This window comes from Aptenodytes patagonicus, chromosome 3 (genome assembly GCF_965638725.1).
Source record: "Aptenodytes patagonicus chromosome 3, bAptPat1.pri.cur, whole genome shotgun sequence".
Classification (NCBI taxonomy): Eukaryota; Metazoa; Chordata; class Aves; order Sphenisciformes; family Spheniscidae; genus Aptenodytes; species Aptenodytes patagonicus.
The window spans coordinates 13236080-13260002 of record NC_134951.1 but is presented as its reverse complement, the minus strand read 5'-3'; the positions used below and the strand labels follow the sequence as shown (position 1 = coordinate 13260002).

At 42.3% G+C, this 23923-nt stretch overlaps 2 protein-coding genes across 2 annotated transcripts; one reads left to right on the top strand and one right to left on the bottom strand.

The window, feature by feature from the left end:
* Positions 1–255: 255 nt before the first annotated feature.
* Positions 256–771, top strand: MSGN1 (mesogenin 1). The gene has a single exon (XM_076335431.1). It carries the CDS (start codon positions 256–258, stop codon positions 769–771), a length of 516 nt encoding a protein of 171 aa, XP_076191546.1.
* Positions 772–9813: 9042 nt separating this feature from the next.
* Positions 9814–22581, bottom strand: LOC143158853 (uncharacterized). The gene is made up of 21 exons (XM_076335307.1): positions 22559–22581; positions 22254–22306; positions 20609–20701; positions 19135–19262; positions 18319–18462; positions 17553–17636; positions 16830–16997; positions 16665–16761; positions 16345–16568; positions 15320–15473; positions 15036–15244; positions 14832–14949; positions 14471–14676; positions 13890–14007; positions 13032–13201; positions 12175–12248; positions 11970–12097; positions 10961–11150; positions 10390–10531; positions 10028–10124; positions 9814–9887 (listed from the first exon to the last, which is right to left on the bottom strand). The coding sequence occupies exons 1-21, from the start codon at positions 22579–22581 to the stop codon at positions 9814–9816; spliced, it is 2694 nt and encodes an 897-aa protein (XP_076191422.1).
* Positions 22582–23923: the final 1342 nt, after the last annotated feature.

The window sequence follows — 23923 nt, the reverse complement described above, 5'->3', positions numbered from 1 at the left end:
CTCCTTTCTTGCTGCTGCCTGTTAGCTTAAAGGCTTTTTAGCTGAAGGTTGATAATTATCACTGAGAAGAAACTAGCACATCAGGAGTTCATTTTCCATCTTAGCACTTGTGGCGCTCCTTTGAACTCCTCTCGCCAAACCCACGTTCCCACTCTGTCACTTTCCTCCCTCCATCATAAAAAGGTCTCGGCAGCCGGCGGCTCCAGCCTTTGCTGGCGGGCAGAGGGCATTGCTTCTCCCAAGTGCTCCTCCAGCATGGACAAATTGCACGAGACATTAATAAACATGGAAGACGCTTTGGGTTCGGAGCACTCCGTCTGCTTATCATCCTGGGACTGGAAAAGCACCGCTGGAGCTTTCGAGCTGCACCCTGTCTCGTCTCCGCACAGCTTATCCCCGACGCCCTCCTTCGAATCCTACTCCTCATCCCCTTGTCCGGTGGCGGCGGAGACCCCCTACGGCAGCGGTGGCGGCAGCCTGGTGGGCTACAGCCTGGTGGACTTCCCCCCCGCCTACCTGCCCAGCCCCGGGCAGGCTCGGCTGCCCAAGGGCACCAAGGTGCGGATGTCCGCCCAGCGCAGGAGGAAGGCCAGCGAGAGGGAGAAGCTGCGGATGAGGACCCTGGCCGACGCACTCCATACGCTGCGCAACTACCTGCCCCCCGTCTACAGCCAGAGGGGACAGCCCCTCACCAAAATACAAACCCTGAAGTATACCATCAAGTACATCAGCGAACTGACGGAGCTCCTCAACAGCGTCAAGCGGGTGTAGACCTCACCTGGAGCACCCGCCCCGGCATGCTCAGGGTCTTTACAAACAAAAAAACGCAGCAAAATTTCTTCCTCACCAGAGTACGATGGCGCGGGGTGCGAGAGGAGGACACAGCAAGAGGGAGGGAGAGCGAGGGCTGCCGTTGTACATAGGATGCGATGCTGGAAGGTGATGTAGGATTGCCTAAAAACCTGAGCTGCAGGTTGCTGAGAGAGAAGTCTTGCTTTTTGGGGGGTTTTTTATGTCTTTTTTTTTTTAATAATAAGCTTCTGAGAAATATTAATCTTAGTCTGATACAAAAGTAAAAAAAAAAAAGCCAACTGATCTTCCTAGGATTTACGTATCACTGTTCTGACTGATCTTCTGTTTAATAAGGACAATAGTAAATCCATAGTTTTTTTTAATTTTAAACTGAATTTAAAAAAAGTAAATTACAACAACACTATAGGAATACTAAGTGTATTGATTTGTAGGCACTTTAAATATTAGGATGAGGAAGAACATGTATAGTTAATTCAAGTATTGTCTATTTATCCACGTTTCCACTGTACCTAAAAATCACAAAACTAAGTAATAGTGAGAACATCTTTGCTCATAAACAAATAAATATCAGTGTCATAGTCTGTATCTTGTATTATATATCTGACTGATAGATAAGTAAAATCTAACAATGACCGCTAAATATTGGAAATGAAATATAAGCAAACTAACATTTTGTGTAGATAAATTGCTGTTAAATCCTATCTTCTTTATTAATATATACAGAAACATATAATATTTCTGTATTTAATGTATAAAAACCCCTTGCTTCAATACCTGATGAATTACGGAAGACATTTTTACATCAAATTGCTAGAACAAATAAGATTAGGCTGAGTTATCTTCCTTCTCTTCCTTCTCTCTGACATGAAATAACTTGATTCAGGTATCAGAAAGATGCAAAGTTTTATCCTCAAGGTGTACCGAAACCTAGGAGGGCTCTGGTAAGCATAATGTCTCCTTATTAAAAGCTGTCAGATCAGCTGTTTCTTACAGCCAGTAACAGTCCTGTAAAACACGCATGAAACCCTCCAAAAACCAAACATATGAGGACATAGTCTTAATCCTTAATTACTTTGACTTTCATCTGACAGGTATCGCACAGGTCTCACCACACCACCAAAAAATATGAGTTACTTTGTAAATCTCATTGCAGACTGATTCGTAAGGCTTGGCTGTGCTGAGGCCAGCAGCACGCAGAGAGGAGCAAAACCCAGGGCTGAGTTGTGTGGAGCTAATCAAGTGAGATTAACCTTTTCTCCACGGGGAGATGTAAGGCATGGAGAGAGCAGCAGCCAGGAGGTAACAAGCTTGTCTCACCAGGATGGATAGATCAGCATATCTGTGTGGGGCAGATGGTTTAGGTTTGTGGATACATCCTGCAGCAGAGCACTGCAAAGCTAAAACTTTATTGCATCCTTCTCTTCTTTTTTTTTTATTTCCTCCTTTCCCTCTGTTTGTTTGTTTGGAAGGAAATACAAGTGTCCTTGTACATTTTTTTTTCCCCAAGGCTCAGCCTAAGCTGACTCAGTGCTCTTCTCACATGGTATGTGCATATTGGAGCAATCAGCATGAAATCCATCAGCGTCTCAAAAAAGCAGCTACATTCAAATTTATGCAAGTAGCACCGTCACCCAAGATGTAACCACATTTAAGCATATCCCATATGCTTCTGTTTTGTTTTAACCCATGTTAGATTTCTCACAAGCTTTAGGGTTTCAGCAAGAATATAAATAGAATAATTTTTTAAAGCCCTATAAAATTGTCAAACTAGAGAAAATTTTATGCACATATGAGATGGCAGCACTATCGTCAGCTTAGCATTCCTCAGTATAAGCCTGTGCAACTGGGCCAGATTTGAGCAGTTAAAGAGCCTCACAGACAAGGTCTGTCTGGATTATGTTTTGGATGTCGTCCTCATGATGTTCAAGAGAGTGGAACTGTACATTGTCCATGGGATCTTGCACAGAACCACAACTAAGCTTGATCCTGAGTCTTTTCTCAAAGACTCTCATTGTCGCTGTAAAGGGGTACCTGCTCACTAGTGCTGGCAAACCACTAGCAGATACACGGGAAGATAGTCCTGTCATTCTTTGATGTAGATTAAAGACCATCATCATTCACAAGTATACTGGTTTGGTAGATTGGGAAGACTTTTAACCTTGTTCCTTAAATCTTCCACAGCTGAAGCTACAGGTAATGACTATGCTTTTCAGCTCTTTAGCTAAGGAAGCATATAGGGACATGGTTAAAGCAGAGGAACAAGGAGTTGGAAGGATCCACTTTTATTGCTAGTTTACCTGTGATCTTGGCTGGTGATCCAGCATTGCAGCCTCAGTTTACCCACGTACAAATGAAGACACTGATAACTAATAGTTTCAGAAGGCTGCTGCTCATAGACAAAGCTAAGTAATGCTGTATGCAGAATGAAGAAGAGTCTCCCAGTAGGAGGTACCCTGCAGATTTGAGAAGTGGCTCAGGGTCAACATTTACCACCACCCCAGAGAAAGAGGCAGGTGAAGGCCCTGAATGTGCTGGGCTATAGCTTGTTAGGTGCCTGTAGAGTTTCTCTATCTCGCTGCAAGTCCAAGGTGGAGGAACCACTTTAAGTAATGACAAAGGCAAGGCTTTGAGTTTCAGGACACTTTCCTGCTTCTGTGGCAGTGAACTAGACCTTGCCTGTGCCCACCCTCTATCCCCAGAAGTCTGGTGGCTGCTGCCATACTTTTAAATACTTGAGCTCCAGCACAAGATGGCTGCAGGGACCAGGCCTTGGTCTGTGCTAAATCACTCCCTATGCTGCAATAGGACCAAAGCCCATGTGCAAGGGGTTTACTGGAATAGGCTGTACTCTTGCACTGTTTAATTTGTTTGATTTCAGGGGATCTCTCCTTGCACCTGCATGTGTGTGTGTGTGTGTGGGGGGAGTGACTGAGGTGTATGAGTAGGAGGCATACGTAGGTTCAGTACCTGCCTGTGACTGGGAACTCCTAGGATCTGCCAGGTTTGTTTCTCTCCTCCCAGAAAGAAATGAATTCTTGCTCTGCCTGACATACAGCATCTCTATATACCCCTCCTTGTGTAATTCTTCCCCTTGGCATAGACATTTCACTGATCCAGAGGAGATAGTCTGAGTTATTATATTCATGATAGTAGCAGGACTTGTACCACTAAATGTTGGATTTTATTTATTTTTCAATAAAATGGAATACAGTCAACATTTCTCTTCTTTTCTCTTTCCTTTACCCCCAGGAATTTAGGACATTTAATTCATGTGAAAGAGACCAAGTTAAGTTCCCCACTTAAGGGTAGGGGATCTAGCCTCCAGGACTGTACATAAAGTCCATAAAGCTATATTGAATTCCAACAGCAACACCATAATAATCCATAGAACAGAGGCAAAAAAGTGGAACCTCAGTCTGAAAAAGTTGCACAAGTCACAGAAGTAGAAGACATCTTTCACATACAAGCATCTTCTCTCAACAAAATGCATTAAAAATCAACATGGAAATAAAGCTAAAGTATCAGCACAACAATCACAGGAAGTCCATGGCTGAGAAATTAAATTACGTTCTGCCTAAGGGACAGAGTTGTTTGCCATGCTAAAAAGAAAGCGATATAGGAGAGTGAATGGGGTTAGTCCCAGACAATGAAATGAATTCTTCTGGCCCCAAGAGCTCTCCCTTTTCCAGGTTAGCATGTCATTGAAATTCCTCACTAACATGGAGAACAGAACATGGGTACTAAAGAAGAAACCACCACCACATAGTTTTCTACTGCATTCACAGTTTTCTCATACAAGAAATTGGTACATGAAATCATACTTCATGAGTGATACTAGTCATAAAGCTGAAAGGGCAGCAGGTAAGTGCTCAAATACTAAAGAGAAAAGGGATGAAGAACTTGACAAGATCTTATACAGAAATTAATTAATTGAAATGGATTTTAGAATCTAAGGAAAAGCCTTGAGATACAGCAAACCTGGCGATTTGGTTGAACTACTGGTCCTTCACTCTCAGTTTACTGATGAGAATATTACACCATTCTGCTGCTCCCAGAGTCAGTTGCTGCACACTAGAGGTAGATATTTTGCCTTTTAAACAAGTGATCCCAGACATTAAAAAAACCCAAACACACCCCCCCGCCCCTCCCCCCCCCCAAAAAAAAAAAAAAAAAATCACACTTTGCATTCAGCCAGAGAGAAACAGCCCAGACTGTGCATATTCTCTCCCTGCCCAAAGACACTGGAGAGCAGTGCAGTGAAGCAGGCTGAAGGCAAGAGAAAAGATGAACAAGGGGCACCAAATCATAGGTGAGATGGCTGGACCCCACCAGCTGCTTTCCTGAGCAGCTCTTCATGTTCAGAGTTCCCTTGCCTCTGCTCTGGGTGAATTGCTGAGGGGGGGACCAGCTGTGATCACAGAGACAGAGTGCTTAAAGCTTCAGAAGCCAGAGAAAAGAGGGACTTTTGCCCCACAGCTGTCCTAACCCTTTTATTAGGGAAGAATAAGGCAGGGCAAAGCAGGCAGTTACATATAATGGATTTTATACAAGTTAACTCCTTTGGTGCCATCAGGCAGGCAGTTGGTGCTGCTGGAGAGAGTTGTTGCTGCTATCAACAGTATGAGGATAGGCTCTGGGTTTCTTCTCATACCTCAGAGACCAGAGGCTGTTCTGGTGCAGCTGAAAGTATATGATGCTGCTTTATTTAGCAGAAGGCACACGGACGGAAAGGAGGAAGCCTAGTAGGTAGGGTATTAGCCCAGGATTCAGTAGACTCATACAGCTCCACTCTCCAGGGTAGGCTTTCCACCTGAATTCAGGACAGTGACAACTTCTCTGCCCACCCTATAAAAAGGGTGCAGCAATGTGTTGCCTGACAGCAGCAGTAATACCTAGAGAAACACCCTGAAGATGGCAAGGAAGTCAAGTTCCCTCTTGGTGGGAAGAGCAAGTACCTCAGAGAGAATATTCCCCAGTGGTTAAAGGATCGCACGTGGATCCCCAGGCAAGCCCTGCCTCTGTGAGCAGCAGAGCTCACCCTGCCACTCCCAAAGCAGAGGGGAGCCTGGGGCCACCCGCCCACACACACACAGCGCTTTGAAATTCTACTCTGAGGAGCACCACATAGGTGCCAAGACATTTTATGGTTACACATTTGGGCTGCACATAGGTGTGCTTGGGGGGGAAGAAAGCCTCCTGCTAGAGGGCTCCAGCCAGTTCCTTGGGGGAGCTGCTTATCTGGCAGCTGCCACAGCCCCTCTGCCTAGGGATGCCAGGGGCCATCCCTCCAGTTCTGCATGGCAGTAGCTAAGAAACAAACCAACCAACCCACCACAAACAATCCACATGCACCCCAGCTTCTAAGGAGCCAGTATCTGACTGCCTTACTTTTATTCCCCAACTTATTTGCCATACAACCACCAACGCTATTACTGCATTTAACAGATGGGAAACTCAGTTGTAGAGAGAAGTCCCAGCTCCCAATAAAGCAGTTTGGTTTTAATGAGCTATAGAAGTCCCAGCTCCCAACAAAGCAGTTTGGTTTTAATGAGCTATAGAATTTGGGTCCATCTGAACCCCCTCCCTGATCAAGCCCCTGACTTTTTGCTTCTTTACACAGCACCATGGGCCTAGGCTTGCTCTTTTATCAGTATGCCAAGCACTGTAAGGAGACCAATTCAGCTTACTTCTGCTTTAAAGCATTTCTTTCCAAGCACATGCCTGTCTGGGGTTTGGGAAACCAACTAGCACTGTGTTTAGGTGTTTCTGGACTCACGCACACACAAATGGAAACAGCATTTATATGGGAGTGACTAGCTGAAGACTCAGAGTTGTGGCAGAAGCCAAAACTTGAACCAAAGCTTCCCAAATCATTAGATCATTGTCAAGAACAGTTTTCTGACATTGTCAGTTTGTCAGTTTTCTCTGTATATAGGTGCATACCATTTACTCTTTTACTGAAGACATTGAGATTGAAAACAGAGAAGCAAAGCAATATACCAAAAGAGAAGATTGGGCTAGAAAATGTAAATGTCAATTTTCTTAATTTTTCAGTATTAATAGTAAGTTGTTGCTGCTTTAAATCACCAAAGCAGTACACAGTTTTGAAATACTAGCCATGTCATTGAATATAGACTATAGTAAAAATGAGAACTCGGTGTTTCTATCAGTGACCAGATATACTTGTAGCACTGACTTACCGCCATTTATTTGAAGTGGAAATAACTGTCTGCAGTACACTTCTATTATTGTTCCTATTTTCCTACAAAAACAATTACACCAGACTTCTCTTTTCCCCTTAGACTTTTATCATTCACCTGTTGAAATTGCAGAAGACATTAAGCATAAACAAAAGAAGATTGATCTCCTTTCAACTTGTGTTAACAGGGATATAAAAATAACATCCCAAATACCAGGGCGAAAAGCATGTGGTCATAAAATATCCACTTAAAAGCCGAAGAGGTGTTGATTCAACACTTGAAGAGGATTTTTTTTTTTTAAATATATATATATAATCAGGAAGGAAGTTCCTGAATTTTAGTATAAACAGACACCTCTGAGGTGGAGAGAGTATTACTGTTATGTCTTTAAAAGATTTTACTGATATTCAAATGGATTTTGTGTCTTGCGTGCTGTTGGAAAAATCTGACAAGAAGGTTTATATAAATCCTAGTCCAACCATGGAGGGGAATCTCCTTGAATTTTCCAACATATCAAAAAGGTAGAGGACCACCTTACCTATTAACACTTCTAAAAGCTCTGCTTAGTGCCATTTTGCAAAGTGAGAAGAGCTGAAGAGTAGAGCCACAGTTTACCTGGGCATCACCTTGCTTTTCAACAACTCTTAAAACCCTGTCAACAGATGAAGAATCTCAAGATATTGACTAATCTTATGAAAAGAAATGAAGGTACCTTCGATGAGATTGTAAATACCAGATTTCTATTACTAAGCGATGTTATCCTCAAGTCTTGGCTTGAAGAAAGCAATCAGAATCCCAGGAAGCGACAACTGAGGCTGACTTAACAACACTGAAATAGGCTGCCCAACCTCATGCTTGGTTCTCACAGCAGTCCCTAGTTGCTACATTTTTCCCCACACACACAGCTGTAAGAGGGGAGAAGGTGGCTCAGGCTACTCAAGGCAGCCCATGCTGTGCTGGTAGAGCATTGTCATGGCAGATGAATATTGCCACTCACCTATCTGGAGAAAACATTCCATAACAGTCTCATTTCTTGGGAGACAGCATGATGCAAGACAACAGGGAAGTCACCATACCACTTAAAGTGTCCACACTTGTGTTCTGTTAGGTGCAAAGCCCTGGCAGCATATTATAGGTGTGTCCTTTGATTTCTCAATAGATTCTGCCCACAGACTGAGGACTAGCTGGTACTTAACCCACTGGGTTAATGTAGGAGAGAACACTAAGCATGAAGTCACTGACCTGTCAAGTCTGCTGTCAGGCTTATATATTCTGCATTTTCCTTTTATTCCCATGCTGACATATTTACATCTCATTCCTTAATATCGCAGCTCTATGGCTTTAGTCTTCACCTACCACAGGAGTAACAAAATAAGACTCCTTTAGCATGGTAGCCTCCTCTATTGGAAAACAGACTTGATGCACAGCTGGGGACTTGACATGTCCCTCATCATGAAGCCCACACAGATTTTTCCAGAAATGACAGTAAAAGACATCTACTACAGATTTGCTTAGCAGGCAACTAGAAGACAGACAAGACTTACAAACATGACCTTGTAATTATAGCACAAACTGTTTAGTGGGATCACTGTACAGGTATTGTAGCAATAGAGCTACAATCTTTTAGACACCATGCTTTTTCACAAAGTGCAAATAGATTCACAAAATAATTTCTTGCTCAAGTTAGCCTTCACAGAAATTCCCTGTAGTATAATTCTGTTTAATATAAAGTTAAAAAGCAGACACCCATTATTGTATCTTTAGCCCTAAGGGATAATGTTTCATGTTAAGCAATAGCTTTCCTTAGAACAGGAAAATACAATATTGAATCTGAACTGTTTTCACATCACTGTTCAGATGCAAAGAAGAAACCAAGAAATTTTCCTCCCATTTAAAAAAAAAAAAAAAAAAGAGACAGGATAATCTGACAGGAGCTCCTAAGCATCATGTTCTCTAGTAAGGAAGAATCCTTAACACTTTGTGGATAGAGTCCATGTATTAGCGTTATTACTACTACAAGTCTTAACTAAAAGCTTTTTTCCCTTTAGGCCGGCAGCTTACTCAGCTAAGCAGTCAGTTATGCTACCTGTGAGTGATTTTCCCCCAACTAGCGAAGGCAACTTGACATTGCAGAGCCACAATGCTCCTGCGAGAGCCACAGTTTACAGCTTTTCTGTCAATAGCCACTACAGGATCAAGTATGTTCCTCCCCATCTTGCTTCAAAAAACAATTTCTCTTACTGACATTAAGCTCCCTGCAATCCTTTGTTCATACTGAAACTTTAAAAAAGCTCAGTGATTTACAATTGACTTCACACCTGTTGCCACCTTCCTCCCCCTACCCCAAACCAGATGCTTCCAACTGCAAAGTGACTAGACACAAGTTTTGGGCATGTTAGCTGAGCAGACTAGGTCAGACGCAAGTCACACGAAAGACTAAGAGTTCAACATTGTAGAAGAACACAAGAGAGAAACACGCTAATTTAACTTAAAGACAAAAAGATACATCCATACTGGTTAGCTGACCCTTTTCTCAGTAGACACCGTCAATATATTTTTCCCAGTAGATACTTTCAAGATGTCTTTGCTTGTAAGTCTGGGCAGGCTGTGCTTGCTTAGGCCACCTAACTGCAACTTCATAAAACTAAATAGTTCTTGTTTAGTCTGTCAAAAAAATCACTGTATTCACCTACAGGGAGAGGACACACACAGAGAAGTCTGTTACGTTACAACAGCAGTATGCTTGGTATTTCGGTAGTGTAATTTCAGTAGTGTAATTTAAGATTGACACCAACCTCTGCTAGTTGTTTTCCTTCCTAACAAGCACTGCTCCAGATGACGCTTGCCCATGTGGATGTGGTTCTGCACTGCGGTCTAGTGAGACATTTCAGCTTTTAATCTTCTGTACAACACATGCTAGGACTAGGGGTCTGTCATCTGACACAGCTCCTGAGAGCATGTGCTGTATTGCTGAGCAAAGATTCAGTAGTGACTTGATGTGCCTGTTTACTTACCAAGTCTGTGTTTTCCAGGATTGCATCTCCTTGGACAAAGAAAGCCTGAAGGCTGTTGCATAGTGCTGCAGATCACCACACCACAGTGGAAATACAGCTACAAGACAAGAATATTTAAGTTATGTGTAGGGCAGTCTTATTTGGCAAACATCTGATATGTGTACTGACCCCAAAGGAGATGAACTGAACACTGCTAAGTGGCTAGTCTTTATTAACTATTCTTAGTAGTGGCTAGAGGTGGCTAATAGCTCCAGGCAGCACCTGGCCAGCCGAGATATTACATAGCATTTGCTGCATGCACCGCTCCAGGCTCACATACTGGAACTGCCTACAGCACATGACAGAGCACAGAGACATCTCACCTGCTCTTGTAACAGAGTTGTGCCTTGTACAAAGGTGAACATCCTCACTTCAAATCTCTTTAGGTGCTGAGGAAATTTTACTCTGATACTATAGTTAACTTCATGGAAGACTGTTCTGTAGGAGTCTTCGCTGTTTTCACACCTTTTTGGGAAATTGAAAGACAATGTTTAATTTAAACCTTCATCACTTCAACTGGATCTTTAAACAAGTCAAGGAGATGGACTACAGAGGAACTTCCCTCTCTGTTTTCCTCTGGCCATAGGGGCATGGATAGCCTCCCCCATTCATGGTCCCTGCCTTTGGCCACAGTCAGGGTTGCTTCTTGTTCTTTCTTTCCAGCTGGAAGCTGTTAGCTAGAAGCACTTCTGTCCACCCCCATGATCTGCTGCCATCAGAAGGCATAGCCACTGTGCTGACACCAACATGCTCTCCACAGCCTAGCAGCAATTGTACAGTCAGGACAAAACGATGCATCCAAGCTGATTTCTGTCCTCTTCCCCTTTCCTCCCACTTAAGGTAAGGGGCCTTGTGCTGAACAGTTACCAAATACAGGAGGGAAGCCCTCCTTACCCATTTATAAGGATGGGCCACTGCGGAAGGCTGTCCTGACTTCGGGAGTTTGTAGCCCAACAGTCATCCAGGTTTAGTTCCAGTCTCGCATCTTTGGGCTGGAGCAGTTCAACTTCAAAATACAGTGACTCCCTCAGGTATTTTACCACAGGATATTCCAATTCCTGATAGGGGTCTGAATAGGATTTCTCTAGAAGAGAGCATTGATGTTAGAGTTTCCTTTTTGCAGAGTAAGTATTCATGAACTCTCTGCTTCACTCTTCTTTCCACCACCATTTACTCTGGCACAGTAATGATAAAATCTGGGAGAGCATATGGGTGTCAGCAAATGGGGATAGGATAGTAGAAAAATAAGAACTGGTAATGAAAGTAAAGATCTGAACTGTATTCCTTGGCTCTGAGGATCCAGAAGAGAGTCATTCTTCCTCTGCAAAAGCCCATTGGAGTAAGATGCTCATTCAAAACTGTCTTTAGAAAATTACTAAAAAAAAAAAAGATAAAAATGCATCAGGGCCACTCCAGTCAGGGCGAGGGTTTGGTTCAGGCTTCAGTTAGCCCTTTCTGCCAGCGTAGTTACCATTTTACAGCAGTATTACATGTAGCTTCCTTCTCTGACACAGGTTACGATTATTTTGGTCAGTGCTAACTCTACTTAGCAACACTTAGGGAGTTGAAAGGGGAGAGAAGCTGGTATCACACCCACTACACAAAACTTTTAGCATGCCAAGACCAAGCAGGAGAACAACACTTGTGTCAGTGATGACACAAGCGTCTGTCTGATCCACTATAGGTACTCGACCATTTGTATTGCATTCTGGAATGGAAAACCTCTGTTAGAGGCCTTAAAGAGGTTTCCACTTGATCCTTGGAGATATTCAAAAGTCATCTGGACGTGGTCCTGGGCAACTTGCTCTAGGTGGCCCTGCTTGAACAGGGGGGGTTGGACAGATGACCTTCAGAGGTCCCTTCCCACCTCAACCATCTTGCAAAGTCTAATCATAAATGTTACCTTTGAAAAGCTTCAATGAAAGAGCAAGAGAGCCAAACCCTGGCTTAATACTGGGTGGTGGGTTCTTCTTAGATTCATATCGGATATCAACAGTCTGCTTGATTGCGTACGAGCATACAAATTTCAGTCTGAGGGAAGAGGTTTAACATTAGATTTTAGAAACCAAAATACCTTGGACAACCTTATTCTAGGGGATGACACTTACTGGTATACTGGTGTATCATTGCCAGGTCTGAAATAGAGTACATCGTTTTCATATGTCATAGTTGTGCTATTGAACTGAAAGATACACATCATTACAGACAGGACAGTTACATTAGAGTTTACTTTGGTTTTGACACAATATCCACCCACATTTCTTCACCTGACTGGCATATTGCCCTGAGCACAATATGCTTAGGAATGGCCAGAAATTACTGGCCAACAGCCCTATGCCTACTGAACTAAAGCTGACTACAGCTGACAGCTATGCCATAGTCAAGAAGGAACAGATTATTAGCTCACAATACCTTGAACATGACCTAACACCTCAGAAAGGAGTGCACTGGGTCTAAGAGATCAGTTGTTTCTGTTGACAGAATCAGTGTCTAGCATAAGATGTAACACTTGCAGAAGTAAGCTGCTTCTGTGGTGACCTGAATTTGAGCATGATCTGATCCTTTATTATTTTGTCTGTTTTCTATTTATGTAGTAATCAGGTGGCAGGAACAGGACCAGCTCTAGTCTTGGGCCAGGTAGTCATTAGCAACACCTAACCATCTTTTGCAAGGCATATCAGCATATATCAACAGTGTAAACTCACATTCAAGTCCATTACTAAACAATTCAGAGTTGTCAAACTGAAGGCTAGTTTCAGAAAACACCTCTGGCCTTGAAAACTTTTTACCAAATAAGAACTTCTGCCAGACTGAATTTAGTATCCTCAGAAAAGGAGTATAGAGGTACTACTTAGCAAAGAGTCAGCTGTGACCTTCTTGCAGCTTCTGTTCAACTCTGGACCTCTGCCAATTCTAGTAATAACCCTACCCCAATGCAGAGTAAACTTCACAATTAAGCCCTTACCTTTCTACTTGTTCCACAAGTGTTCACATTGAACTTGAAGGTTGCAGTCTTCTCTGTCACTAGACTGGGTTTGCACTGTCTGTCCCTCAACACAAGCAGGCTGGTGTCCAGGTCTGCAATTCCTACCAATTTCACTGTAGTAATAATCACAGTGCCATTGGGCAGGCACTCTGAAAGAGAAAATACAGTTTTCCATACAAGTCAGGACCCAAGCTCCTTTATTCTGTAGCCTAGCACAGCAAAGAGGTTCTGCGTGGATTCACTAGCAAGTGTTTCGGCAGCTCATGAGGATTAAGTTTTGAGCAAGACTCTCTTCAGTACTAACACTTGATTTTCTTCAAGCTAACTGCCAGTAGAATGTGCACTACATGGGTGAAGTCTGTGATATCACTCACCTTTTTCCTCCCAGGTGGTCTCACGTCTCCCAAAGGGATTTTTTTTTTAGACAAGATATTCGATACATTCAATCCAGATGAGTAGCTTTGGAATGACTAATTTATAAGATGACCCTCCCTACCCCTAACCCCACCCTGCCCCCCAAAAAACAACTACCCAAACAAAAAGACCAATCCACCCAAAACAAAACCCTAAACAACCCCAAAACCCCTTTAAGAGCTTCATGCTTTTGGAGGTGTGAGGGGAAGTAGAGTTTCCCACCTCCTTCCCCCTCTCCTGTACTAGACAGGATAGTAACTCCAATCTGTAATTTGACTTGCCTTGTAGCATATTACTTTGTAGGAAATCTGACAGGCAGACAGGGTATCACACAAGTATAAACTCTAGAAACAAGCATGGGCTTGCGTGACTTAGTTATGCAACTCAAAGAGCATTAATAGCTAATCCCCAACATGTTATTACGTATTAGCTCTGAAGGTGAAAATCTGCAGGAAATTGAGAAGTCCTTCCTATTAGCCAAGGTGATGCCATCCTTCAAGGTTAAGTGGAGTGAAGCCTTTATTCCAGAAGTATGAAAATCCTAGAGATGACAATCACAGGTTAAACAAGAGAATAAAGACACTCTGTTCAACTAAAGTATGCAAAAACTAAGAGGGCAGGTTATCACAAGCCAAAGGTAATGGTGCTTGATCAAGGTCAAATCCACAGGAGATATTTTTTAAATCTAGAAGCTGACACAGTGATCTTTTTCAGTCATTTTGCAATAGAGCACAATACAAACTCCATTGCATGTACAATTGCCATTAAAGATAGCTCAGCCTTAAAGTGCTTGCAGAATGTGTTTTTTTTTTTCTTGACTACTGTCAATATTAACCAAGGGAAATTAAAGTGTTCTTCCAAGGGCAGAAAAATAGTCCTCCATTAATCCTTTCCTTTGAGATGGGCTTCAAAGTTTATTTTATGACCTTCAAGGACATAGTCTACCATGTTCATATCTCACAGCTAGAGCATGCCTTTTAATTGCTACATGCTGGCATCCTTACCTCATAGTTCACATGGGAAGAAAGGAAAGGGACAGAGATTGCCAAGTGAGTGCCATTGTCCCTCAGGCTGTAGTTGTACTTCTGTGCAGCCTCTGGAGTCAAGTGCCAGTCTGAGATGAAGGGTAGCCAGTTTTGGTCCACATTCCCACGAGTGATAATGAGATGAAGGTTCCTCCCATCACAAAATCCTCTTGCGCTGGGCAGTACTGTAATACAGTCAAGAGTCAGCCAGCATGTTAGCTGTCATCAGAGTTTAATAGGGCTGTTGAGGACTGACAGTGTCCCTGGCTGAAGTAAGCCCAGTTAACAGCTGAGTTCACAGCCAGGTTAGTACAGTTTTGCTCAAGTTCCACTAGTTTACCTGCATCTTTAACAGCGGACACTGTTGTGACTGGGACAGTGAAGGTCTCACTTGTTGGATGGGTTATGAATGCAAGTGTGACATTCAGGGTGTGTGCTCTCATGTCTGCTCTCACGTACTAGGAAAATCATATTTAGAAATAAAAATCACCAAGTGATATCATCATTTCTATACCATGGTATGCTGCAGTGTCTTAATACAGACCTCTTTCTTAATGCTTGGTGCATCAAATGGGACTTTTATTACATAGGCTTTGCTTCCATTAGCATATCTGATCTCATATGTTAGATATCCATGCTGAACAGCTTCAGGTACAGCAACAGTTGCCCCGTCAATGGTTAAGTTCACAAGCTCCACATCTGGGAGAAACGTTCCCACTGTCACATTCATTAGCCTCGCACTCAGATTTGAGTCTGAAAAGGAACACAGTAATATTAAGCTCTTATCGGTACCAAAATCTTCAGTAAATTCAACTTTAGGCTACTTACTGTTGGTTATAGCAAGTTCTACTTGTTCAAATGGTGTTTCTATTTTCTTAATGATAGTATGTTTGGTTAGTCCCCATTTGTTATCTTCCCACTGATGTTCCAAGAACAGGTTGATGATGTATTTTGTTCCATGCTGTCCACTGCTCACAGAAGTCTAGAATTTCAAATCAACACCCTTTAGTATAATATTTATTTACATTAAAGTTAAAGTTGCATTGTAGCATCTCAAGGTCCAGCTAGAGCTACAGCTCCAAACAATTGTCCTTCTCAGCTCTGTGGCCCTGCTTTTATACTGGGACAGAAGTCTGTGAAAAAACACCACCTTTGAGGAATCATGAACTCTTACATGGCACTTGCTGTATCACTATTATTGACACTTGCTGTATCACTATTATGGGCTCTATTTTTGCTTAATAGTTTAAGATTATCTCAGAATACTCAGAGGAGACTTCCTTTTGAAAATTGTCCCCTGCTCCCAAGTTTCAAAGCAACAGGGGTCTTTCACCAGTGAAAGGGCTCCTCCTGCAACTTCCTTTGAAGTTCAGTTGTTACATTTCCCCAGGATTCAGTTCACTCCAAGCAACTAGATTTAGATGTATAGTCTCAGCCCATCCCAATATCATACGGTCTGGTGGGCAAATGGGTTGTTCCCATTCTCTTAAGTGGTCTGTGTAAAATACGGTAGAACCCGTGCATGCTTTACAGTCCAGTTAGGACTGTCTCCAAGGAGTATGACATCAGGACTAAAAGGTGAAAGCTCTGCATTAACCTGAGGAAGGAGACAAATCAATAGCTCTGTATAGAATTCTGTCCATCTGTGCTTGTAAGAAGAGAAATTCTTCACAAAGCGGCGCTTACAAGAGCTATCTTTAGTCAGGACTTTTGGGATTTTTAATATATTCTTTCTTCCCCTTCACCCCCATCCTTATTTGGAAGGAACAGGATGAAGAATTATTCCTTCCCAGAAAAAAAAAGAATAAGAACAGAAAGAGTACTTGACCTGCCACCTAACATAAATGACTAACCTTGTAATAGCCACCTTCTGCACCTATTGGTATCTTCATTGTAATTGCATTTAAGTCATTCGATAACACATATTTTCTGGAAGCCATTTCTTTGGCAGAGAGCTTGTGTAGATCCACACCAGCTTCAACAAGTACATCCTTAAAGCTAGTTGCTCCAGCAGAAAGTGGTTGAATATATTTTGGAACAGTCCAGATGATTGTTTTGTTAGTGTAGTCCACACCATCTTAGGGACAAGATATGAAAGCTGTCAGCTCATTACTCTAGTTGTAAGTCAGCCCCTGTGCATTTAAGCATTGGAGTAAGGTACCGTATTTCTCACCTACAGGACACGCCACAGCAGTATCCACCATCAGGATCATCCATCGCTGTTTGTAAAATGTACTTGATCTCACTGCAGAAAAGGTAATTCCCTGAGCCTGTAGGAAGAGACCTGGTTAGACCTACACATCCTGGCAGCTTGCTGGGCCAGAATGAGCATACCAACCTCGACCAGCTGAATTTGCACAGCAGTGTATGGTATTCGCAGCAGAACCCTGGTGTCTGTGGTGTTGAGTCCATAGCCTGCGCTCCAAGCATCGCTCACAAGCAGAGCCTTTTTCTCTTCTGGCTGATGAAACACTATTTGCCATACTGAGGCTTCTCCTGCTTTTGCCTACCCAGAGAAATTCATCAGCAGTTTAAACATTCTATTCAAAATAACTTCTTATTTACTACACTGAATGATTTACTGTATTGAACTGCCCAGCAGTTTTGTTGCCTTAAATACTGCTAGTGCGATACCACTCCAGTCTTCCCCTGCTCAGCCTCTCACAAACAGAAAACTTTCCATATTAAGAGCATTGGAGATTAACTGCACTGCTGCATTACAAATATACAGTCCAAGAAGAAAAAAGCCTATCTGCAGTTCACTCCTGAGCCATGAGGTCTTAGGGGCAGTTTTTGTTGCACAGTCTCTTGCCTGGGGAAGACTTGATTTCTAGGCTTTTTGAGAAATCAGTTTCCATTTCTTCCTTGGAGACATGGCCTGCAGCTGTCTGTATTTCTAACTTATAAAGTGTCTATACTAAAACCACTTGGTACAGAAGTTCTGCCCTTCCAACTTAAGTGCTTTTTGAAAGGACATTTTGTACTGTGCAGACATAGAACAGAAGGATGTTGTGCCAGAAGTAGCACTAGCTTTTACTAGGAAGAAAACCTGTAGTTTTACCTCTGGAAAGGTGAGAGTCCAGTCGTCAGGTTCATCTTGAATGAAGTCTTTTACAGTCTGTGGAACCTCCCTCCTGACAGAAACCTGAAGGGAAAAAGCCTCTGTAAGGGGTTTCCTGGTGGCACTTATTTACTTGTCTCCAACACCCTGTAAGTCTTTTTCAATACTTTTAGAACAGTATAGGATTGAGAAGGGAGACTAGTATTTGCTAAAGGGAGGTTCCCACCCCCTTCAAGTAAAAAAAAAAAAAAAAAAAAAGCATGAAATGCCATCATGCATGATGCATTATCTACAGTCTGCTTGATTTCAGGTTCTTTTTATTTTTAGCATATCTTCCCTTTTCTACTTCCAGTTAAAGCCCATATCCTCTTCAAAGTGGAGTCCTTTGCCCTCCCCGCCCCTTCTCCCCAGCAAATTCAGTAGGGAAACTTCCTTCAGAAAGTATACGTCTGTTATCATCTCAACTAAGATTTGTTGAGGCAACATTCAGTGAGTTCAATCCATTAGCTCAACCTTTTGAATACTATTTCACAACTTTATTGGCTATTAATGCTGGCTGGTAGGCTATATAAGCATAATATAAATGTATCACTAAACTCAAGATGCGTGCTGTGCATTCACTAGTGAGCTGTTCACAGTGGGGCATTCAAATTCCGTTTCCAATACACATTCCTATCATCTAAAAAGCTTCCAAAGAGAGCATCTTCAAGTATTTACCTTCTTACCTTATTTTAAGTACCTTCCCATTTGTACTTCCAGTACTTACCTCCATGTAGTTACTTTCACATACTAACTCTCTCGGACTCCATGGGCCATAACGGCAACTTGCACTTTTCAGATGAGTTGCAGTATTTTTCATGTCAGGAGTATGCGATGCTTTGATTTGTATAGTTACTGTGAACACATCTTTCTGCATGGACAGAGGGAACGCTTGCTTGTTAGACCAATTTTTCCTAGTTAGACACCACCTACCTTTGTGAATTAAGAGTAACTTACAAAAGCCGCCCACCAGCCTCTGCACAGAGGAGCAACTCCATACCAAAGCATTGTTTTCTATTTGGTTAACTACATAGGCTATATGCCTATAGGTGTATAGCTACATAGCAACATAAATACTTTGTGGAGCAATTTCAACCTTTCACATAGCCCCAGAGCTGGACAAAAAAAATGCTCCTTAAAATATAGCTGCTCTTGTGTTTTATGACATAGTAGCAGTGACCAAGCAACACAAGCAGCCAAAGCTTTTGAGCTTTTACCCTAATGTGTCTCAGATGCTAAATACTAGAGCAGAGCACAACACAGCTGCCAGACAGAATTCCCTGTTCTTATCCAAGAGAAAACAGTTGCTCTTCAAGGGCATGTGATATGCTTCTTCATGTGTTCATCTGTAGGCCATTCAAATGTCAATACCACAGAATATTCTCAGACCTTTGGATACATTGAGGAGAATTAAATAATTTTCTGCTAATAGATGTTCAAGATACCACAACACCTCAATTAATACCTAACAATAATTTGGTAATCTTTTGCATAAAGGTCGTATACAACAGCACTGTAGTCAAAATGCCTATAATAGACTTACCTCTAAGCGAGAATGGCAGCTTAGTGCAGAAGCACGAAACTCAATGTTACGCCAATTGCTGTAAGTTACTGTATAGCCACACTGTGATGCCATGGCCTCATCTAGCTCCCAGGCTATGCCAGATTGATCTATGGGCAATTAGTGAAAAATGGTATTAATGAGTATAATTCCTGCTCTGCAAACTCCCTCAGCAACCTGCCCTTGTTCCAGGGTTCAGCTGACCCTGCTCCAATACAGCCCAGCTGCATGCCCTGGGCTCAGACGTAAAAGAGAATTGCAAAGTGGTGAAAAAGAGCTGTAACAAACTCTATAGAAAGTAAGAAAAGTAGAATTACAGACAGACTGGGACAGAGAACACTAGCAGCTCAAGGTCTGAAGATAAAAAAAATCTCCAATATGTAAAGATATTAAATTCTAAAGAGGCAAAAACCCCAGTAAGCACAGAACAGTCAGTTAGGTCATCAGTGTCCAAGTTGTCAGGATTGACAGATGATGACAACCTAGCAACATCAGGAGTCTCATCTGTGGCTGGCACAGGCCCATGTTTCTCTCTGATGCCTGCCTGGCCAACAGAGTCTCTTCAAGGGTCTAACCTGGATGACAAGCACACTAAAGCTTAGCTTGGATTTTGCTAGGCTACAAAACTGTCTTTGTGGGCTTTTTTTTTTTAAGCCTCTCTTCCAAAAATAATTGCTTTATACTTTCAAGCTGTACATATCCCAGTTGCAGTGTCTTTATGTATGAAGACACCTGAACAAAGAACATACGTTAAGTGGGTTTTTATACAAGTTTAACATTCTAGACAGATGGATGTTATGTTATGGACTATTTCTAGTTAGATAGCTAACTACCATAGACTAGTTCAAGGCTGAGTTTACCTTTTATGCATATAGTCTTACACCCGATGATGTTTATAGCCCCAAAGTTATCTCACTCCGCCCTTCCAGGGCACCCTGTGGTACTTTCACTCAAATGCACCACTTGTTGATTACTAAGCCTGTAGCCAGAGGGCCCAGCTAATTTTTCTTAATTTCATTAAGAATTTATATGCCTCCACCAGGTCCCATAGCTGTAAGCAAAGAAAGTGGAGATCCACTAGTGCAAAATCAGTAATGTATTGCCAGCTTCAGCTAGTGAATTTTCAGAATAGTATGTGCTGTTACTGGGGAATATTTTTACCAGGAGGGAAATCCACCAGTGTTAACATGCCTAGAAACTACCATGTGCATTTTAATTTGAGTCCAAAGACAGCCATGATTAGACTTGATATTGCTAAGTTATCACTCAACAAGGCTATGGGATAGATTATACAGAAATAAAGGTAGCATTTGGCTGTTACTTACAATGAAGTGCAATCTACTAAGCTCTGTGATCTTAATATAATCCAGGGAATTCTAGTATAAGAGGACCTCAGCGAATTTTAAAAATTTCACCATGTTTAATTTCCTCTCCAAGTTCTTCTATATCAACTTACCAATAACAGAAAAAGATAAGTATTTGTCCTCGAAGTATTCTGCACTCAGTGTTATACGCAAAAGGTTCCCCAAGCACTCCGAAATCATGGGTCCTGTGTTGAACGTATTGAAAGGTTAGTAAGTAGGGGATTAAAGGTAACATACAAACAGAAATTTGTTACTTCCCAGACTGCTTTATAAAGTCAGTGTCGCGACAGCCATATTCTAGCACATCTGGCCAGGAGGCGTTAGAGGATTTTTTTTTAAACCAGCAATACTTCCAGGAAAAAAAGCCAGCTCTGAAATAAGTGTTCCAATAGTAACTGTCTGGTCAGCTGGCAATGCTACCTGCAGCAGCCAGCCATGGAAATAGGATTTTGGAACAGGGACAAGAATGTACTGAATTGGCTGCCCTAGTCTGAACACTTTAAATGGAATAAAACAGAAGAAGAAAGTTAAGAAAGTCCTCCCACCATCCTGAAAATGAGAAGAAACCTAGAAAACCTAAACCCTCAACCAACCAAAAAAACCCTCCAAACAAAGCCCCCAAAAACACACACACCTACTCACAAGAGGAGCCACAGGCCAACTCAGGATGGGGAGCAGCCACATCAGCTCCCCGCCAGCCTACCCTGTTCACCTGTCCAAGTACCAGTACCAGAAGCCAGTTGGCTCATGCTGGGAAAGGACCACACAGGAGCAAAGAGGATGGCTTGAGAAGCTCAAGTCCCAAGCTGTCACCACAGCATAAACCAGGCTATGGCTGCCAAACCTCTCAAAGGCAGGAAGCAGGTACAAACTATTCTAAATGTAGGACTAGAGACCAGAGAAGACTTTTCATTTGACATATATGTCTAATAAACTGGGATTTGTTGTTTCAAACAGAAGTTGCTATGGCATAGTGAGCTAATGCCAGCTAGACCTTTTGTAGTAACAGTGCATTTCAAGGACTAAGAGGATCCTTTTTCCTAGAGAGTTCGGCACTATACCCTGCAACTCCCATGTTGGAGCTGGTCATACTAGGGAACATCAGACAGATGCTGGCAAACATGACCTTATTCTACCCATATTCCAAGCTACCAACCTGATTCAGTGTAGAAGCTCTATAATTACTCCAAGCTGGATAAAACCTCCTCCAGTGTCTTTTTACTTTGATCTTTGATAAATGCTAACATGTTTATACAGCACCTGCAGCAAGTAGGGCAGATAGTCCTAGAACCAGCTCTCTGTATCTGCTGTTCTGGGACCAACTCTGTTTTGTAAGGAAGAAGTTAAAGTGGACAGCAGTTTTGGTTAAGAAAACTGTTTCTTCTCAGGCAAAACACTGATATCTTTATAGTATTTAAAAGACTGTACGTATTGTATGGTCAATAACAATAACTAGGCTCAAGAAAAAAACCCAACAATAAAGTCCCTATTAATTAATCCGTGCTTGTTACCAGAGTAAGGAAAGGTAAAAACATTTGCTTAATATGATGGTACATAAACCTAAAGAGCGGTTGTGAGTAGTGACCAATAGACACCTCTGTGTTTGGAATTTCTCAGAAAAACATGCAAGTATGGCTGTCACAAGAGCTTCAGACACTTCTGAAACACACACACACAGACATCACCTATGAAAAAGCCTGGAAATAGTTACATGAAAGCAGTTTACAGCAGCATTACCTGATCTCTCTTCGGTCCATATTTCAGAGATTAATATCCCTATTAGTAATAACCTGTAAGAGAAGACAGGCATTAGCAGCAGCTTCAGCTATGACAACAGCTTGCTAACAAATTTCTGTGCTCAGAAAGTTCTGGTCTGGATATTAAACTATTCTTAAATTTAGAGCTACAGGTCTAGACTTCAAAATTGGAAAATGGGATTTCCTTGGTAACCACTAGAAAGTTAGGGGAGGTAAATCAGAGAAGTTAATATATTTAATGCCTTAGGTAAGACCATTTATGTTTAGCAGCCATGAAACTCTCACCTCTGCACCAGACTCAGCTCCATTGTGCATTTGCTCACTCTCTACCTGTGGTGCTTTTTCCTTTATAGTCACACACAAACAAAAATCTCCTTCATCAGCGTCACATAGAAATCAAAGCCTTTCTGACTTCTTAGAGTCTTAGGTTAAATAGAAAGGCAGCCACCTTTATGCTGATGAAACTCATTTTCAGCTGTTTACCCTCCTAACTACACACCTATAATTCATGTCACCTGTTCATTTGCTTTACTGATTAAATCTGCTCCTACCTAGGTCCCTAGGTCTCCCCATTTTGATGGTTGCCAGCTCCTGACTAGCAGGTTGTCAGGAAGCAGTAGGATAACTGGTGCTGTTCTGGTAAAGCATGTGGCAATTCACTGTTTCAGAATTACTTCTCTTCACCCTGTCTCCTCTGTGGAGGATTTTGCATAGCCTTCCCCCGGCAGCTGAAGTCTGCCAGAGGCAAATGTGTAAACTGCAGCTTTAAGGCAACTGGTATAACAAAAAAGGGAAGAAACTGTTAATCTTTAAGGTAAGTGGTCAAAACTGACAGTAAAAGGGAGCCCAGCTGGACACTGATGGGTGTCACAAACTAAATGAAGAATTTTCTCACCGGGTGACCTGTGGGACACCTAGACCAGAAATCGCCCCCAAATTTGGGGAAAATTAACCCAAAAACTGTGGAGGAGTGGATCTGACCACAAACAGATTGGAGGAAAGGACCCTGCCTTTGCTGCCTGCCAAAGATGGAGAAGTTATACCTGTGGCCCTGGGTCCGGATCAGTGACGGTTTCCCACTGTCATGAACATGGGTGCGCTCTGGTCACCGTAGGTGATGTGTGGGAGTGTGATGCCCCCGGGGCTGCTGAGCTGAACTGCTGATGGTCAGAAAAGTGGCCAGGTCACTTAGTGTGCAAAGGGGTTGCTGTGGTATCTGTTCACATTCTCTGTAAGTGTTGAGCACTGTTTGTGTACAATTATAGCAAGATCAGTAGCATAAACAATAATAGCTGCAATGTTGTTTTATTATTGTATGTAATAAAGGGTGCTAGAATTCAGTACTCCTTGCCTCGGTCATCATTCAATTCAGCTGTCAGTCACTCTGTGCAAACACATCCTTAACTCTTAGAGCCGTAGTTCCCCTGTGGCAACCATAATTTCTCCTCTTTCATGGCTAAAATATTGCTTTAATTTCCCCATTTTCTTGGTGGACCTATGTATTTTCTAGCAACTTCACCAGGACATAAGGAATATCGTGCATGTCAACACGTCATTCTTCTGCTCGAAACACCTTTGCCAAGAGGCAAGCTTGGCAGTGTTTCCTAACGAGCGGTCAGAATTGCTGCGTCCCTCTCTCTATATACTTCA

Coding starts and splice junctions, on each gene's coding strand:
- MSGN1 (XM_076335431.1), top strand. CDS start 256: ATGGACAAATTGCACGAGACATTAATAAACATGGAAGACGCTTTGGGT.
- LOC143158853 (XM_076335307.1), bottom strand. CDS start 22,581: ATGGAGCTGAGTCTGGTGCAGAG. Junction 16,569..16,664: donor TGCTGTGGCGTGTCCTGTAG/GTGAGAAATACG, acceptor CTTGTCCCTAAG/ATGGTGTGGACTACACTAAC. Junction 14,677..14,831: donor GTCCGCTGTTAAAGATGCAG/GTAAACTAGTGG, acceptor ACTGTATTACAG/TACTGCCCAGCGCAAGAGGA.